Source organism: Schistocerca serialis, chromosome 11 (assembly GCF_023864345.2).
Source record: "Schistocerca serialis cubense isolate TAMUIC-IGC-003099 chromosome 11, iqSchSeri2.2, whole genome shotgun sequence".
NCBI lineage: Eukaryota > Metazoa > Arthropoda > Insecta > Orthoptera > Acrididae > Schistocerca > Schistocerca serialis.
The window spans coordinates 132,754,141-132,771,618 of NC_064648.1; the positions used below are offsets into that span (position 1 = coordinate 132,754,141).

General features: G+C 44.7%; 1 protein-coding gene across 2 annotated transcripts in view; it reads left to right on the forward strand.

Moving 5' to 3' along the window:
• Positions 1–12,247, forward strand: part of LOC126426940 (uncharacterized) — a 90,321-nt gene extending 78,074 nt beyond the window's left edge. For both annotated transcript variants that reach the window (XM_050089044.1, XM_050089045.1), the window contains exon 7: positions 12,113–12,247. In XM_050089044.1, the coding sequence (XP_049945001.1) occupies positions 12,113–12,163 (51 nt within the window). In that variant the 3' untranslated portion in view covers positions 12,164–12,247. The remainder of the gene's footprint in view (positions 1–12,112) is intronic.
• The last annotated feature ends 5,231 nt before the right edge of the window (positions 12,248–17,478 follow it).

Sequence of the window (17,478 nt, forward strand, 5' to 3'; positions counted from 1 at the left end):
GTGTGTAAACTATTCATATCCAATTTACACTGACAAGGGGAGGCCGCCAATTGTGAAATTCAGATTCAATTCATACTGCGCATAATAAAAGCTCATGCCCAGAGGTATAATGTGGCAAAGCACCAAGATGCACTTCTCAGCCGTTGTCGAGAAAATCGACAGTTAAAAGAAACCGTTGCGGTGAAATACTCTCTACGATTACTAATTTTCTACACCGTCGTGGTGCAGCGGTAAGCGGTCGGATTCGTAATCCGAAGGTCGCCGGATCAATTCTCGCGCCATGCTACCTTCACGGCAATCAGTTACAACAATTATGCATATAATAAGTTGTTGAAAGTCGTTGGTCGTGGAAAAACTGGCGACTTCGAACATCATTATGTTTTCCGCAAACAAAGTTGTATTTCACAAATGTTATTAATTATCTTCATAATGTTAACCACGTATAGTTAACAGAAGACGTAGAAACGATATTCCGAAACGAATACGTATAGCGTAAGTCAAACGTTCGAATTAGAATAAAGACCCCACGAACACAAACTTGCTGTGGCAGGTATGAAATATAAACTCCGTTACTCGCTCGTTACACTTGAATGACAGATGTTGAATGGGCCGAAACGAGCCGCCGCATAACAGCGTAGTTGCCTGCTAACTTTGAAAGAAGGTAGATGCGGTCCCTAGCGCAACTTATAACATTGTCGAAAATCAGTGCGGACGGGAGAGCTTTGGTACACCCTGTTAAACAAACGGAAAAATGGAGGCGGTACAATTGGAGAGCGATCCGCCTTCACCAACATGCATAAGCAATTCATTAATAGTTTACACACACACACACACACACACACACACACACACACACACACATATATATATATATATATATATATATATATATATATATATATATATATGGTTATAATAGAGGGAAACATTCCACGTAGGAAATATATATATCTAAAAACAAAGATGATGTGACTTACCAAATGAAAGTGCTGGCAGGTCGACAGACACACAAACAAACACAAACATACACACAAAATTCAAGCTTTCGCAACAAACTGTTGCCTCATCAGGAAAGAGGGAAGGAGAGGGGAAGACGAAAGGAAGTGGGTTTTAAAGGAGAGGGTAAGGAGTCATTCCAATCCCGGGAGCGGAAAGACTTACCTTAGGGGGAAAAAAGGACAGGTATACACTCGCACACACGCACATATCCATCCACACATACAGACACAAGCAGACATATTTAAAGACAAAGAGTTTGGGCAGAGATGTCAGTCGAGGCAGAAGTGTAGAGGCAAAGAAGTTGTTGAAAGACAGGTGAGGTATGAGTGGCGGCAACTTGAAATTAGCGGAGATTGAGGCCTGGCGGATGACGAGAAGAGAGGATATACTGAAGGGCAAGTTCCCATCTCCGGAGTTCGGATAGGTTGGTGTTGGTGGGAAGTATCCAGATAACCCGGACGGTGTAACACTGTGCCAAGATGTGCTGGCCGTGCACCAAGGCATGTTTAGCCACAGGGTGATCCTCATTACCAACAAACACTGTCTGCCTGTGTCCATTCATGCGAATGGACAGTTTGTTGCTGGTCATTCCCACATAGAATACGTCACAGTGTAGGCAGGTCAGTTGGTAGATCACGTGGGTGCTTTCACACGTGGCTCTGCCTTTGATCGTGTACACCTTCCGGGTTACAGGACTGGAGTAGGTGGTGGTGGGAGGGTGCATGGGACAGGTTTTACACCGGGGGCGGTTACAAGGGTAGGAGCCAGAGGGTAGGGAAGGCGGTTTGGGGATTTCATAGGGATGAACTAAGAGGTTACGAAGGTTAGGTGGACGGCGGAAAGACACTCTTGGTGGAGTGGGGAGGATTTCATGAAGGATGGATCTCATTTCTGGGCAGGATTTTAGGAAGTCGTATCCCTGCTGGAGAGCCACATTCAAAATCTGATCCAGTCCCGGAAAGTATCCTGTCACAAGTGGGGCACTTTTGTGGTTCTTCTGTGGGAGGTTCTGGGTTTGAGAGGATGAGGAAGTTGCTCTGGTTATTTGCTTCTGTACCAGGTCGGGAGGGTAGTTGCGGGATGCGAAAGCTGTTGTCAGGTTGTTGGTGTAATGCTTCAGGGATTCCGGACTGGAGCAGATTCGTTTGCCACGAAGACCTAGGCTGTAGGGAAGGGACCGTTTGATGTGGAATGGGTGGCAGCTGTCGTAATGGAGGTACTGTTGCTTGTTGGTGGGTTTGATGTGGACGGACGTGTGAAGCTGGCCATTGGACAGGTGGAGGTCAACATCAAGGAAAGTGGCATGGGATTTGGAGTAGGACCAGGTGAATCTGATGGAACCAAAGGAGTTGAGGTTGGAGAGGAAATTCTGGAGTTCTTCTTCACTGTGAGTCCAGATCATGAAGATGTCATCAATAAATCTGTACCAAACTTTGGGTTGGCAGGCCTGGGTAACCAAGAAGGCTTCCTCTAAGCGACCCATGAATAGGTTGGCGTACGAAGGGGCCATCCTGGTACCCATGGCTGTTCCCTTTAATTGCTGGTATGTCTGGCCTTCAAAAGTGAAGAAGTTGTGGGTCAGGATGAAGCTGGCTAAGGTAATGAGGAAAGAGGTTTTGGGTAGGGTGGCAGGTGATCGGCGTGAAAGGAAGTGCTCCATTGCAGCGAGGCCCTGGACGTGCGGGATATTTGTGTATAAGGAAGTGGCATCAATGGTTACAAGGATGGTTTCTGGGGGTAACGGATTGGGTAAGGATTCCAGGCGTTCGAGAAAGTGGTTGGTGTCTTTGATGAAGGATGGGAGACTGCACGTAATGGGTTGAAGGTGTTGATCTACGTAGGCAGAGATACGTTCTGTGGGGGCTTGGTAACCAGCTACAATGGGACGGCCAGGATGATTGGGTTTGTGAATTTTAGGAAGAAGGTAGAAGGTAGGGGTGCGGGGTGTCGGTGGGGTCAGGAGGTTGATGGAGTCAGGTGAAAGGTTTTGTAGGGGGCCTAAGGTTCTGAGGATTCCCTGAAGCTCCGCCTGGACATCAGTTTGCCAAGGTAATCCCATTCCTGATGTCCAGGCGGAGCTTCAGGGAATCCTCAGAACCTTAGGCCCCCTACAAAACCTTTCACCTGACTCCATCAACCTCCTGACCCCACCGACACCCCGCACCCCTACCTTCTACCTTCTTCCTAAAATTCACAAACCCAATCATCCTGGCCGTCCCATTGTAGCTGGTTACCAAGCCCCCACAGAACGTATCTCTGCCTACGTAGATCAACACCTTCAACCCATTACGTGCAGTCTCCCATCCTTCATCAAAGACACCAACCACTTTCTCGAACGCCTGGAATCCTTACCCAATCCGTTACCCCCAGAAACCATCCTTGTAACCATTGATGCCACTTCCTTATACACAAATATCCCGCACGTCCAGGGCCTCGCTGCAATGGAGCACTTCCTTTCACGCCGATCACCTGCCACCCTACCCAAAACCTCTTTCCTCATTACCTTAGCCAGCTTCATCCTGACCCACAACTTCTTCACTTTTGAAGGCCAGACATACCAGCAATTAAAGGGAACAGCCATGGGTACCAGGATGGCCCCTTCGTACGCCAACCTATTCATGGGTCGCTTAGAGGAAGCCTTCTTGGTTACCCAGGCCTGCCAACCCAAAGTTTGGTACAGATTTATTGATGACATCTTCATGATCTGGACTCACAGTGAAGAAGAACTCCAGAATTTCCTCTCCAACCTCAACTCCTTTGGTTCCATCAGATTCACCTGGTCCTACTCCAAATCCCATGCCACTTTCCTTGATGTTGACCTCCACCTGTCCAATGGCCAGCTTCACACGTCCGTCCACATCAAACCCACCAACAAGCAACAGTACCTCCATTACGACAGCTGCCACCCATTCCACATCAAACGGTCCCTTCCCTACAGCCTAGGTCTTCGTGGCAAACGAATCTGCTCCAGTCCGGAATCCCTGAAGCATTACACCAACAACCTGACAACAGCTTTCGCATCCCGCAACTACCCTCCCGACCTGGTACAGAAGCAAATAACCAGAGCAACTTCCTCATCCTCTCAAACCCAGAACCTCCCACAGAAGAACCACAAAAGTGCCCCACTTGTGACAGGATACTTTCCGGGACTGGATCAGATTTTGAATGTGGCTCTCCAGCAGGGATACGACTTCCTAAAATCCTGCCCAGAAATGAGATCCATCCTTCATGAAATCCTCCCCACTCCACCAAGAGTGTCTTTCCGCCGTCCACCTAACCTTCGTAACCTCTTAGTTCATCCCTATGAAATCCCCAAACCGCCTTCCCTACCCTCTGGCTCCTACCCTTGTAACCGCCCCCGGTGTAAAACCTGTCCCGTGCACCCTCCCACCACCACCTACTCCAGTCCTGCAACCCGGAAGGTGTACACGATCAAAGGCAGAGCCACATGTGAAAGCACCCACGTGATCTACCAACTGACCTGCATACACTGTGACGCATTCTATGTGGGAATGACCAGCAACAAACTGTCCATTCGCATGAATGGACACAGGCAGACAGTGTTTGTTGGTAATGAGGATCACCCTGTGGCTAAACATGCCTTGGTGCACGGCCAGCACATCTTGGCACAGTGTTACACCGTCCGGGTTATCTGGATACTTCCCACCAACACCAACCTATCCGAACTCCGGAGATGGGAACTTGCCCTTCAGTATATCCTCTCTTCTCGTCATCCGCCAGGCCTCAATCTCCGCTAATTTCAAGTTGCCGCCACTCATACCTCACCTGTCTTTCAACAACTTCTTTGCCTCTACACTTCTGCCTCGACTGACATCTCTGCCCAAACTCTTTGTCTTTAAATATGTCTGCTTGTGTCTGTATGTGTGGATGGATATGTGCGTGTGTGTGAGTGTATACCTGTCCTTTTTTCCCCCTAAGGTAAGTCTTTCCGCTCCCGGGATTGGAATGACTCCTTACCCTCTCCTTTAAAACCCACTTCCTTTCGTCTTCCCCTCTCCTTCCCTCTTTCCTGATGAGGCAACAGTTTGTTGCGAAAGCTTGAATTTTGTGTGTATGTTTGTGTTTGTTTGTGTGTCTGTCGACCTGCCAGCACTTTCATTTGGTAAGTCACATCATCTTTGTTTCGCTGCGCCACGCCGCTGTAGAAAATTATTAATCGTAGAGAGTATTTCACCGCAACGGTTTCTTTTAACTGTCGATTTTCTCGACAACGGCTGAGAAGTGCATCTTGGTGCTTTGCCACATTACACCTCTGGCCATGAGCTTTCATTATGCGCAGTATGAATCGAATCTGAATTTCACAATTGGCGGCCTCCCCTTGTGAGATGACAAAAGTCATCGGATACCTCCTAATATCATGTCGGACATCCTTTTGTTCAGTGTAATGCAGCAACTCGTAGCATGTACTCAACAAGTCACTGGAAGTCCCCTGCAAGAACACTGAGCCATACTGCCTCAGTAGCCGTCCATAACTGAGAAAGCATCGTCAGTGCAGGACTTTCTGCACAAACTGACCTCTCAGTTATGTCCCATAAATGTTCAATGGAATTCATGTCAGGAGATATTGTTGGCCAAATCATTTGCACAAATTCTCCAGAAAGTTCTTCAAACCGATTGCTAACGATTGTGGTGTGGTGATTTGGCACACTGTCACCATAAAAATACAATCGTTGTTTGGGAACTGTTGTGTACATAGTTCCACGAAGTCAGCACGTACACAACTTTCCCACTAGAGCGCGCCCCGCTAAGCACAACAGCGCAGGCGCAGCGCTCGTCCGTCTCTGCACTACGAGATGGCGCTGCCTTAGAGACGGACCAAATTCTGCTTCTGCCGATCTGCGTATTAATATGTAATGCAGCCAATGAGATTGCTGCTAACGTAGAACCTTTTCTCCTCGCGGATCACACTCGCGCAGTGATACATGAACGCGTGAGGTATTATAATGAGTGTACAGCCCTCTGATTAGTCAGTCTGCATTTGTCTGCACCAGTCTGTACCAGTCTGCATTAGTCTGTACCAGTCTATAGTCAAGTTTCAGTCTGCACCTAATAAGATTATCGTATTCCAGTACATAGCCATGAAGATAAATGAATAGACACTTTGTCAACTATCAGAGATATGTGAGAATAAGATTAACTTACCAAGAACAAAGGAACTTCAGATTGTCAATTGTAAACAACATCTAGAATCAGTTACGTAATGTCTATGCTTTTTATTATTTTAATAAATGTGTGTGAAAATTAATCAAGTTCTGTTTAAAGTTGGTCACCGTCAATCTGCTACTCTAAGCGTGCAAGTGGCATTTCTATCGCCTGATCTAACGGCAGAAGATAAACACGCCACGATAAGACCACGAGACAAATTGCTGATACTCGCCTACTTTGTTAGAGCGACGAGTCAAATAATCTGATGGTGTGTGTACCGAAGGTCTTACAATACGCACACCACAGGAACATTACGTCCACGAATGGCTGCAAATAGTCTGTGAGCATGAAACTTCCTGGCAGATTAAAACTGTGTGCCCGACCGAGACTCAAACTCGGGACCTTTGCCTTTCGCGGGCAAGTGCTCTACCAACTGAGCTACCGAAGCACGACTCACACCCGGTACTCACAGCCTTACTTCTGCCAGTACCTTGTCTCCTACCTTCCAAACTTTACAGAAGGTCTCCTGCGAACCTTGCAGAACTAGCACTCCTGAAAGAAAGGCTATTGCGGAGACATGGCTTAGCCACAGCCTGGGGGATGTTTCCAGAATGAGATTTTCACTCTGCAGTGGAGTGTGCGCTGATATGAAACTTCCTGGCAGATTAAAACTGTGTGCCCGACCGAGACTCGAACTCGGGACCTTTGCCTTTCGCGGGCAAGTGCTCTACCAACTGAGCTACCGAAGCACGACTCACACCCGGTACTCACAGCCTTACTTCCGCCAGTACCTCATCTCCTACCTTCCAAACTTTACAGAAGCTCTCCTGCGAACCTTGCAAAGGTCCCGAGTTTGAGTCTCGGTCGGGCACACAGTTTTAATCTGCCAGGAAGTTTCATATCAGCGCACACTCCGCTGCAGAGTGAAAATCTCATTCTGGAAACATCCCCCTGGCTGTGGCTAAGCCATGTCTCCGCAATATCCTTTCTTTCAGGAGTGCTAGTTCTGCAAGGTTCGCAGGAGAGCTTCTGTAAAGTTTGGAAGGTAGGAGATGCGGTACTGGCAGAAGTAAAGCTGAGTACCGGGCGTGAGTCGTGCTTCGGTAGCTCAGTTGGTAGAGCACTTGCCCACGAAAGGCAAAGGTCCCGAGTTCGAGTCTCGGTCGGGCACACAGTTTTAATCTGCCAGGAAGTTTCATATCAGCGCACACTCCGCTGCAGAGTGAAAATCTCATTCTGGAGTCTGCGAGTAACTTGAACATTCCATGTAAACACATCCCACACCGGTATGGAGCCACGACCAGCTTACGTGTTGCCTTGTTGACAACTTGGTGCCACGGCTTCCTGGAGTTTGCCCCAAACTTGAACCCTACCATCAGTTCTTACCAACTGAGATAGGGACTCGTGTAATGAGGCCACGGTTTTCCAGATGTGTAGGGTCAAAACAATATGATCATGAGCCCAGGAGGGGCACTGTAGGGATGTCATGCTGTTAGAAAATGTGCTTCAGTGGTCTGCTGCCATAGTCCATTAACGCCAAATTTTGCTTCCCTGTCCTAATGGATTTGTTCGTTGTATGCCTCACACTGATGTCAGTGGTAATTTCACACAGTATTGCTTATCTGTTAGCACTATGAAAATGTCACTGCTCTCAGTTATTAAGTGAAGACTGTGGCCGCAGCGTTGTCCGTGGTGAGAGGTAATGCCTCAGATTTGGTATGTCGGTACACTCTTGACGCTGTGAAACATGGAATATTGAATTCCCTCATGATTTCTGAAATGAAATGTCCCATGGGGCCGGCCGGAGTGGCCGAGCGGTTCTAGGCGCTGCAGTCTGGAACCGCGCGACTGCTACGGTCACAGGTTCGAATCCTGCCTCGGGCTTGGATGTGTGTGATGTCCTTAGGTTAGTTAGGTTTAAGTAGTTCTAAGTTCTAGGGGACTGATGGCCTCAGAAGTTAAGTCCCATAGTGCTCAGAGCCATTTTTTTGTCCCATGGGTCTAGCTCCAACTACCATTTCGCATTCAAAGTCTGTTATCTCCCGATGTGCAGCGGTGATCATGTAGGAAACCTTCCCATATGAATTACCTGAGTACAAACAACAGCTCCGTCAGTGCACTGCCCTTATATACCTTGTGTGTGTAATACTACTGCCATTTCTATATGTGCATATAGCTATCCCACGACTTTTGTGACCTCAATATATAGGCCCGTCCGCACACAACGATCTGTCTCTGCAAATGTCTGTGCACATCACATCTGTGCAGACAGGTCGTTGCGTGTGGACAGATGATTTGCACCGACATGAGGCGTGTGCAAACCTGGAAGTTGGAGTCGGAGGTTTGAGCGAATCATCTCAAATCTGTGGGTTCAAACCACATCTGCACAGAGAAGTTGGAGTGTGTGGACAGGAGATCGCCGCAAATGTGGCGTGAAACAGCTGTTTGCTCAGTCTAGTGTTTGTATTTGTGTGCACAGGGCATTAAAATGGCTGATACTCGTCAGTGTTCTCGAGAGTTTATCAGTGAATTCGTTGAACTTTATAGAAATGACCCATGTTTGTGGAAGATCAAAAGTAAAGAGTACAGTGACAGGAACAAAAAGACATCTGCATACAATGCATTAATTGAAAAATTACGAGAAATTGACGCACCGGCGAACTGAGAAACAGTAATAATAAAAATCGTTGTGGACTGTTTACTGTAAATAATTATCAAAAGTTCAAAAATCTGGAAGATCTGGTGTTGCAGTGGATGAAATATACCAGCCAAGTTTGTGGTATTTTGTGATTCGAACACGTCTAAAACAGCAAAAATATTATTTATATCTTGACAGAATTAATGTACTTGACTTGCCTTCACGAACTCATCCTTCAGGACAGCGTAAATAGTTTCACTTGTGTTGGGTATAATTTCCCTCAATGCTTGTTTAGAAATCGCAGTTGAAAATTTGAAGTCCTTATAGCTCCTTCCTGTTGCCAGGAATCTCAATGTCACCGTCAGCCGTTCATGGAGAGAAATTGCTCTTCTCATTCAAGTATTATTTCGTATAATATGAGAGGTTACGAGCGTTAAAAGACAATTATAAGTTTCGACACCCATCTGTAAATAATTGCGCCAGTTGTTAGGGTGGCCCTGCAACTCTCGCAGTAAATGTACGTGCGAAAAATGATTTCGCTTTAGCAGCCACTATGTATACCATTTTGACCGCTCTCTCTGGTTCCTGCGTTTTGTCTGAATATTTTTTGCAACACAAGTTGCGGACACAGACCACAACAGAATTTCTTCAATTCCTAAATTTCAAAATAAATTAATTAAACTTTTGACATTTTCGGCGAGCGTCGCTTGCCACTGATATTTCTTTTCTACACCGACAGATGGCAGGCGAGTAGTAGATTAGAGTTTGTGTCGTGTGAACACAACACATTTGCAGCGATCTTTTGCATGTACGGACATCTGCACCAGTATCTGCACAGACAAATCGTTGTGTGTGGACCAGCCTTATGGAATAAAAATTTAGTGGATCCGTATTTTTAAATTACGCTGTTTATAGCGATTAGGTGTTGCTTCTACCTATTAAGGTACAGGGTGTTCCAAAATGATCTATTCAACTTTGATCACATATATTCGGAAAATAGGGACAGGCAGAAAGGTGCTGTTTGCGGCATTATATTCACACACTTAAAGTTTTAGTAGAAATTTAATGGAGTTCATTGTGTGTGCCATCTTTAGCATGCAGGCTCTCTAAGCAATATTCCAGTTCCTCTCACGTCCAACCTAGCACATCCTCATTAACGTGTGCAATTGCTGCTCCGATGCTAGCACGCAGTTCCTCCAGCTCCCCGACTAGAGTCTGGTAGACAGCATCCTTCACAAAGCCCAAAGAAAAAAGTGTAAAAGGGTTACATCTGGAGACTTTAGGGGCCAAAAAACTAGTCCTTCTCTTTCAATCTCTAGGAATGTAGAAATTGTCAACCAGAACCTTTCAAACGATCCAGGCTACATCATGCTGCAGCATGATGTCACGTTGCAGTTCGTCAACCCATGGAAATGCAAACTGTTCCAACATGTGCAGTTCGAGTTTATTGACGCCTCTGCAAAGAAAAATGGTCTCGCCACACGGTGGCGAAGAAGACCACACCATTCGTTCATCTTTGGACTGTAACACATACTTCCTGTATTAAAGTGTGGGTTCTTAGATCCTCACATTGTGTCAATTTACCTTCTCAAACATATGAAAGCAAACTTTGTCCGAGAACATTTGCAACACAATTTCTAGTTGATGTGATGAATGGCAGCTAGCTCTAAATGTAGAAAAATGTAAATTAATGCATATGGGTAGGTAAATCAAACCCATACTCTTTGAATACAGTATTAGCAGTGTGCTGCTTGACAGAGTCATGTCGATTAAATGTCTAGGCATATTGCTACAAAGCAGTATGAAATGTAATGAGCATGTGAGGATTGTGGTAGGGAAGGTGGATGGACGACTTTGGTTTATTGGGGTAATTTTCGGAAACTGTGGTTCACATGTAAAGGAGTCTGCACATACGATGCTAGTGCGACCTATTCCTAGGTACTGCTCGTGTGTTTGGGATCTGTACAAGGGGGGATTAAAGGAAGACATTGAAGCAATTCATAGGTGGGCTGCTAGATTTGTTACTGGTTGGTTGAAGCATCACATAAGTATTATGGAGATGCTACAGGAACTCAAATGGAAATCACTGGAAGGAAGGTGAAGTTCTTTTTGAGGAATACTATTGAGAAAATTTAGAGAACTATCATTTGAGGCTGACAGTGGAATGATTCTACTGCTACCAACGTACATTTCATGTGAGAACCACGAAGATAAAGTCAGAGAGATAGGGCTTGTACAGAGGCATATAGATACTGATTTTTCCCTTGCTCTATTTGCAAGTTGAACGCGAGAGGAAATGAGAAGTAATGGTACAGGGGACCCACTGCCATGTCCCATACAGTGGCTTGCAGAGTATGTAAATGAAGATCTAAGAAGCATCACCTTTGTCAGACAGTCCAGGTCATCATTGATGGACTCAAAATTGCAATTTTAACTTCTTTCCTTTTTGGCCTTTTGTCAGGTTGAAATGCGTGCAGCACCCAAACCTTGTATGCCGTGAAGCTTCAGTCTTTGATATAGCGCCCTATGCACTGTGGTTGGCGGTAACTGCAACTGTGCAGGCGTGATTTGGTTGGGCTCCAGATAAATGTACATTGCACCCATTCCGCATCTTCACAACTGGGGCTCAGATGTCCAGAACTCGTCCTCTTCATAACACTTTCAGATTCCTTGAACCTTGTTTACCTCTGCCTGATAGTGGTGGTGGTGTGCTTCTGCAATGTATACGGAAATTCCACTGGATCTGCGTGTCACATTTGGCCTCTGTTAGCCATTCCACACACTAACTACTGGAGAGAGAGAAAACTTAAGTATGAAACTTCCTGGCAGATTAAAACTGTGTGCCGGACGAAGCCTCGAACTCAGGACCTTTGCCTTTCATGAGCAAGTGCTCTACCAACTGTGCTACCCAAGCACAAATCATGCCCCGTCCTCGCAGCTTCTGCATGTTTCACAGGAGAGCTTCTGTGACATTTGGAAGGTAGGGGGTCTTGGTCCAGCACACAGTTTTAATCTGCCAGAAAGTTTCGTATCAGCGCACACTCTGCTGCAGAGTAAAGATATCATTCTGGGAACTTAAGTATGTATGAACGTCTTACTGCAACCTGCACCTTTCTACGTATCTCCATTTCTGAAATATACATGATTAAATCTGTAAATATCATTTTTGGAACAACCTGTATCACTTGACTCATTTGCCAACCTGTAAGGCCCTCTGTGGTGGGGTTTCCAGAATTTGACCAAGAGCATTTAAATTCTTCATTTTTTTTAAAGCACTTTCCTGATAAATGTCTGTTTCTTTTGTTGCAGGTGGATGCCCCAGATGTGCCAACAGTTCTCAATGAGAAAGAGGTGTGCTAACAGAAATTGTACCTGAGTATAATAATAAAAATACTACATTTAGGTGACACTGTATATTTTATACACATATTTGTAAGAAAAGAAAAAAAAGAAAATGTGAAACTTCATTTTTGTTCTTTATTTTGGGTTGTTTTGTTGCCAGTGTTTGTCATTAAGTGTGCTTTGGTTGCAATGACAGAAAATTGGACTTGGTTGTGACTAGACCTTCTGTCACATGTAAACCAGATCTAGCATAGTTATCATATGTAATGCAGTTTTTCGAAAAATTTGCTCAGGTGCGCAACCGAATGCTGGACTTCATCAGTTTTATTACGAGATATACATGTTCCATCAACACACACGCTGTTGATGGCTCATGACTATTATGCAAAACTTAAAAGCTTGTGCCAGTTCAGAATACCAACCCACATCCCTTTCCATTTGGCAGACACAAATGTTTATCACACAATATGCTGTGCTGAAGAATAAAGGCATATTCACACTGTATGTTAACAAAAGTCACATCATGTCAAGTGACATGTTCACACTAAGCCGAAATTATACATATCATCACTTCACTCAGCCCGGTACTGAATGGTGGAAATGTTGATAGAGACAGTACTTTTCTTTATAGTGGTGCTGACTTTCACTCTTTAAATAATTATTGGTCTCAGTTTTACAACATACACTGAAGGATAAAAATCACAGAACCAAGAAAGGGTGTGCACATAGATAAAAGTCGGTAGGCATGTTTCTATATCTGAAAGATGTCTATTTATATTTTGCACCAGTCACATAAGAGTGGCACTATAGTTGGAGTAACCAATAACGGAGACTCATTCTGCACACCTACGTCACACATTCTCTGACAGCCAATGAGCATTCAGTAGTGTTGTGAGCACTCTGCTGTGAGTGTTGTATCCAATATGAGCATAAAACCTGATCATAGAGAGTTATTTAGTTCATTCTTATTTCATTCATTGCGAGCTGTTGTGGCTAGTGGTAGTGGTAACCGACAAATTCTACACATGCAAGTGAGAGACATAATTTGCAAGATACATACTTACATTAAGCACAAAGCACACATACGCACGGACCGCAACTGTCGCTTGGACCTGGCAAAAGTCCAGTACTCGTCTTTTTCTCAACCTGCACAAACCACCATCCTTCCAGGATCGGTCTACAGTAATGCCAGTATGAGGATGCAAATCGGGCTTCTTTAAATACATGCAGTTGTGAGCATTAGTTACCTTGGAGATTGGACGTGGTGACTTTATGTTAGGCAAGAATGCTTTAAGTCAGGGCTTAACAACTGGGCGGTTTTGAGCGCGAGTACTCGCGTCTGCTCAGGCACGTGCTCGTGAGCAGGTGCAAGGTCGCGGAGTAGGGAGGGAGGGGAAATGCGCGCGCACGTTTGAATGTGATCTCGCGTTCTTAGCAGATTTAACTAGCCATCTGAATGCTTTGAACATTTTACTACAAGGTAAAGATCTGCTAATTACTCATTTCATAGATTGAATACGAGCTTTTAAAATGAAATTGACACTTTGGGTGAGTCAGCTGGAAACAGGAAACCTAGCTCATTTTCCTAAATTATCATCCATGCAAGATGTTCACAAAGACTGTGAACGTTATTCACATAGTTTAGTTGATCAGCGCTTTCAAGATCTGGCAGCACTAGGCAGTGATTTTGATCTGTTCTCTCCATATTCAGCGAATATTTAAGAGATTCGTGCTGAGCTGCAGCAAGAAATTATTGACCTGCAGTGTGCAGAGAATACAGAGACACATTTCAGAAGAAGAAAAACATTTTGGAATTCTACAGATACTTCCCTCGGGATAGATTTCCTCGTTTGCACAAACTGGCGGCTACAATAATATCAATGTTCGGTTCCACGTATGTTTGTGAACAACTGTTCTCTGCAATGAAATGTAACAAGACGCGCCTGAGAAACGCATTGTCTGATTGAAATTTAAACTGCACGCTGCGCCTACAATGCAAAAGAACAATTACTCCGAACATAGACGCAATTGTAAAGGGCAAAAAGTACAAGATAACCGAGAATCCGACACTTCAGTGACACCTTTTATTGTGTAACAGTTCACAAATTAATGTGAGTGTAGAGGCATACACTAAGCTAATAAAATTATGTGGCACGTGTACATTCTCCTTTATTTGTTTCATTTGTCGCAGTAATAATTCGTGAGTGCTATCCCTGCAGGTGGCCGCGGATTTACATCGACTGGCGGCAGCTGTTGTGTGCCCCACGTGACTCTCCTCACTCTCCGCTCTGGTCCGGTAGTGGGGGTAGCGTGCTCGCGCTGCTCTGTGCTCGCACCTTGCTGCTCACAGCTTGCTCCGCGAGCACGTATGTTGTGAAGCCCTGCTTTAAGTCAACAAAGACGCTGTAACGCCCCAAGGACAGAAAACCCCAATTAACAAACTTTGTGGAAACTTAAAGTCAGTAGGGAAGTTAGTCATCTTGACTGTGACGGCAACTGTTGACGATAAAGCCGGCCGCGGTGGTCTCGCGGTTCTAGGCGCTCAGTCCAGAGCCGCGCGACTGCTACGGTCGCAGGTTCGAATCCTGCCTCGGGCATGGATGTGTGTGATGTCCTTAGGTTATTTAGGTTTATGTAGTTCTGAGTTCTAGGGGACTGATGACCACAGATGTTAAGTCCCATAGTGCTCAGAGCCATTTGAACCATTTTTTTATTCACGATAAAATCTACACTGGTAATATTTTGATTAACACCTATATCATTCAAATACTGAGAATAGCATACAAAAAGGGGAGATAAAAGGAAAGGATTATCATAGATTCTTTATCAAACATCTCTAGAATAAATTCAAAATCATATGAAGGAAGGTTCCATCCAAGAAAGTAATTCAGTCAAAGATAACATTTAGCGTGGAAGAGAATTGTAGCCGCATCAAAAAGGAAATTCAATGTGACTACAATGCAACTCAGATATGGAAATGTTCAGTTAGTTAGTTGCTCTTTAGTCACTCTAGAGTACTTTTGCGACAGTTGTCTGGACGCAAACACTATTAGATTGTTTCAGTTTTGGAAGTTCAATAATTCGTGAGGTAGAGACTGAAGTATTGCTCAGTCATTCGACTGATGAAAGTTAATCTTTACCGTTCTCAATGTGAGTGTGTAGTAAGGCGAGTGTTAGTCTTCAGTAGAGTGATATTGGTTTATCAGACTTAGGCTTCATACTGATGAACAGTTACAAACCTTGAGAGCAATGGATCAACGACAGAAAAACAATTCGTAGTCTTGAGAAGGACACAATAAAACGAAGACACGAAGAAAGACAAGTACGGCAATTAGTCAAAAGTTGCGTCAGCGTAACGATTACTGAATTGAACAGAAGTTACTCTTGAATGATATATCGGTGTGCGTGTGTTTTAGGGACAAACCATTAATTACAGAAAGAACAATAAAATCTGAGTCAAAAGATAAATCTTATGTGTCGCCTAACTCATTAAACGGACAATACAATGTGTGTTAATGCAAGTTGACTGACTCTTTAAACATTTTAAGAGACTAAGTGAGTACATGAATAATGGACAGTGAAAAGTGATTAGTTTAAACCAGTATTACGGCGTGTTAAAAAAACATTTACTCCAACATAAGTTTTCTCTGGAGTTGCGTCGGGCCGTTGTTAATAATTTGACGTAGCAACAGAATAGTGGACAGCAAAATTTCATCCTCGCTATGTATGATGTGAAAAATGACCGTAATGATGAAATCAAGAATCAAGATTTTATTTCATCACGGAACTAACCGGACCTAAAAATAAAAATCAACAATTGCAGCTTACCAGTTCGCACAAGCTGAGAAGACTGTTGCGGACAGATAACAGAGTATTTCTAAACCACGTGAGGAGTTGTGTTCTTATGAGGGTTACAGGTGCTGTTCCACGTTATACCGACGGGGACGAACATCATTACAAGTCGCATCTCCTCCCGGCGAGTAAAGGAGGAGGGAAGGGATGTCACGACGCCGTTATCAACACCTCATTGAGTTTGGGCGAGGTTGTGTAATTGGACTATGAGAAGCTGGAGGTTGCTTCTAGAAAACTGCAGAAAGACTTGGCAGGAATTTAGCGAGTGTACACAATTGCTGGCAGTGATGACCACGAGAATATATGGTCGCAAGGAGATTGAGCTCTGGACAGCCCCATGGCACTACCCAGAGTGAAGACAGTTGTGTCTGGCGTATGGCTGTGGCATATTGTACTGCATCAGCAGCAGCAATTTTAGCAGCAGTTGGCACCACTGTTACAAATTGGTTACTTCAATGACTGTTCCGAGCCAGATGCCCTTAGTGTGCATTCTACTGACCCCAAACAACCACCATTTGTGACTTCAGTGGTGTCAATAAACAGCTCTTTGCAGGGCAGGGTGGAAGTTTGTTGTGTTTTCTCATGAAAGCTGGTTCTGCCTCCATGCCATTGATGGCAGTGTGTCAGTCAGGAGGTGGCCAATTGATGGCCTGCAGCTGACGATCTGTCTGCTTGACACACTGGATCTTCACCCGAGTTCATGGTCCAGGATGGGATTTCGTATGGCAGTAGGAGGAGCACTCCCTTGGTTATACCTCATCAATCTGGTGATTCACCCTGTTGTGCTGCCGTTCATGAGCAACATTCCAGGGATGTTTCCAACAGGATAACACTCTACCACATACCACTGTTGTAACCTAACATGTTCTTCTCAATCGCCAGATCTGTCTCCAATCAAGAACATGTGGGGCATGGTTGGACAACAACCCCATCATCCACAACCAGCATTAAACGTCCTTGTATTGACCAACCAAGCGCAACAGACATGGAACACAATCCCACAAATGACATGCAGCACCTTTACAACACAACACAATGCATGTATATTTACATGCTTGCATTCAACATTCTGACAGTTACACTGGTTAAATGTGATTTGAGACTTTCTCGGCGTATTCCATTCGTGAAATCTTCTCGGGTGATCAGCCGAGTAAAGGCGTCGTCTTCTCGCAACGTTTCGAAGGGTTTCGTACCCATCACTTCGCTTGAAGATGATGGGTACGAAACCCTTCGAAACGTTGCGAGAAGACGACGCCTTTACTCGGCTGATCACCCGAGAAGATTTCACGAGTTACACTGGTTATTAATGTACCAGCATTTCACAATTGCAATGGCTTATGTTGCGCTTACGCTAACCTGTGATCTTGCAGTGTTGATCACTTAAATGTGTTACCTAGGCAAATGTATTCTCCAAATTTCATTACTCTACCTTACTTATTTTTTGATGTTGTGTTTTTTTTCCCTCTCCATCATTGTGTTTA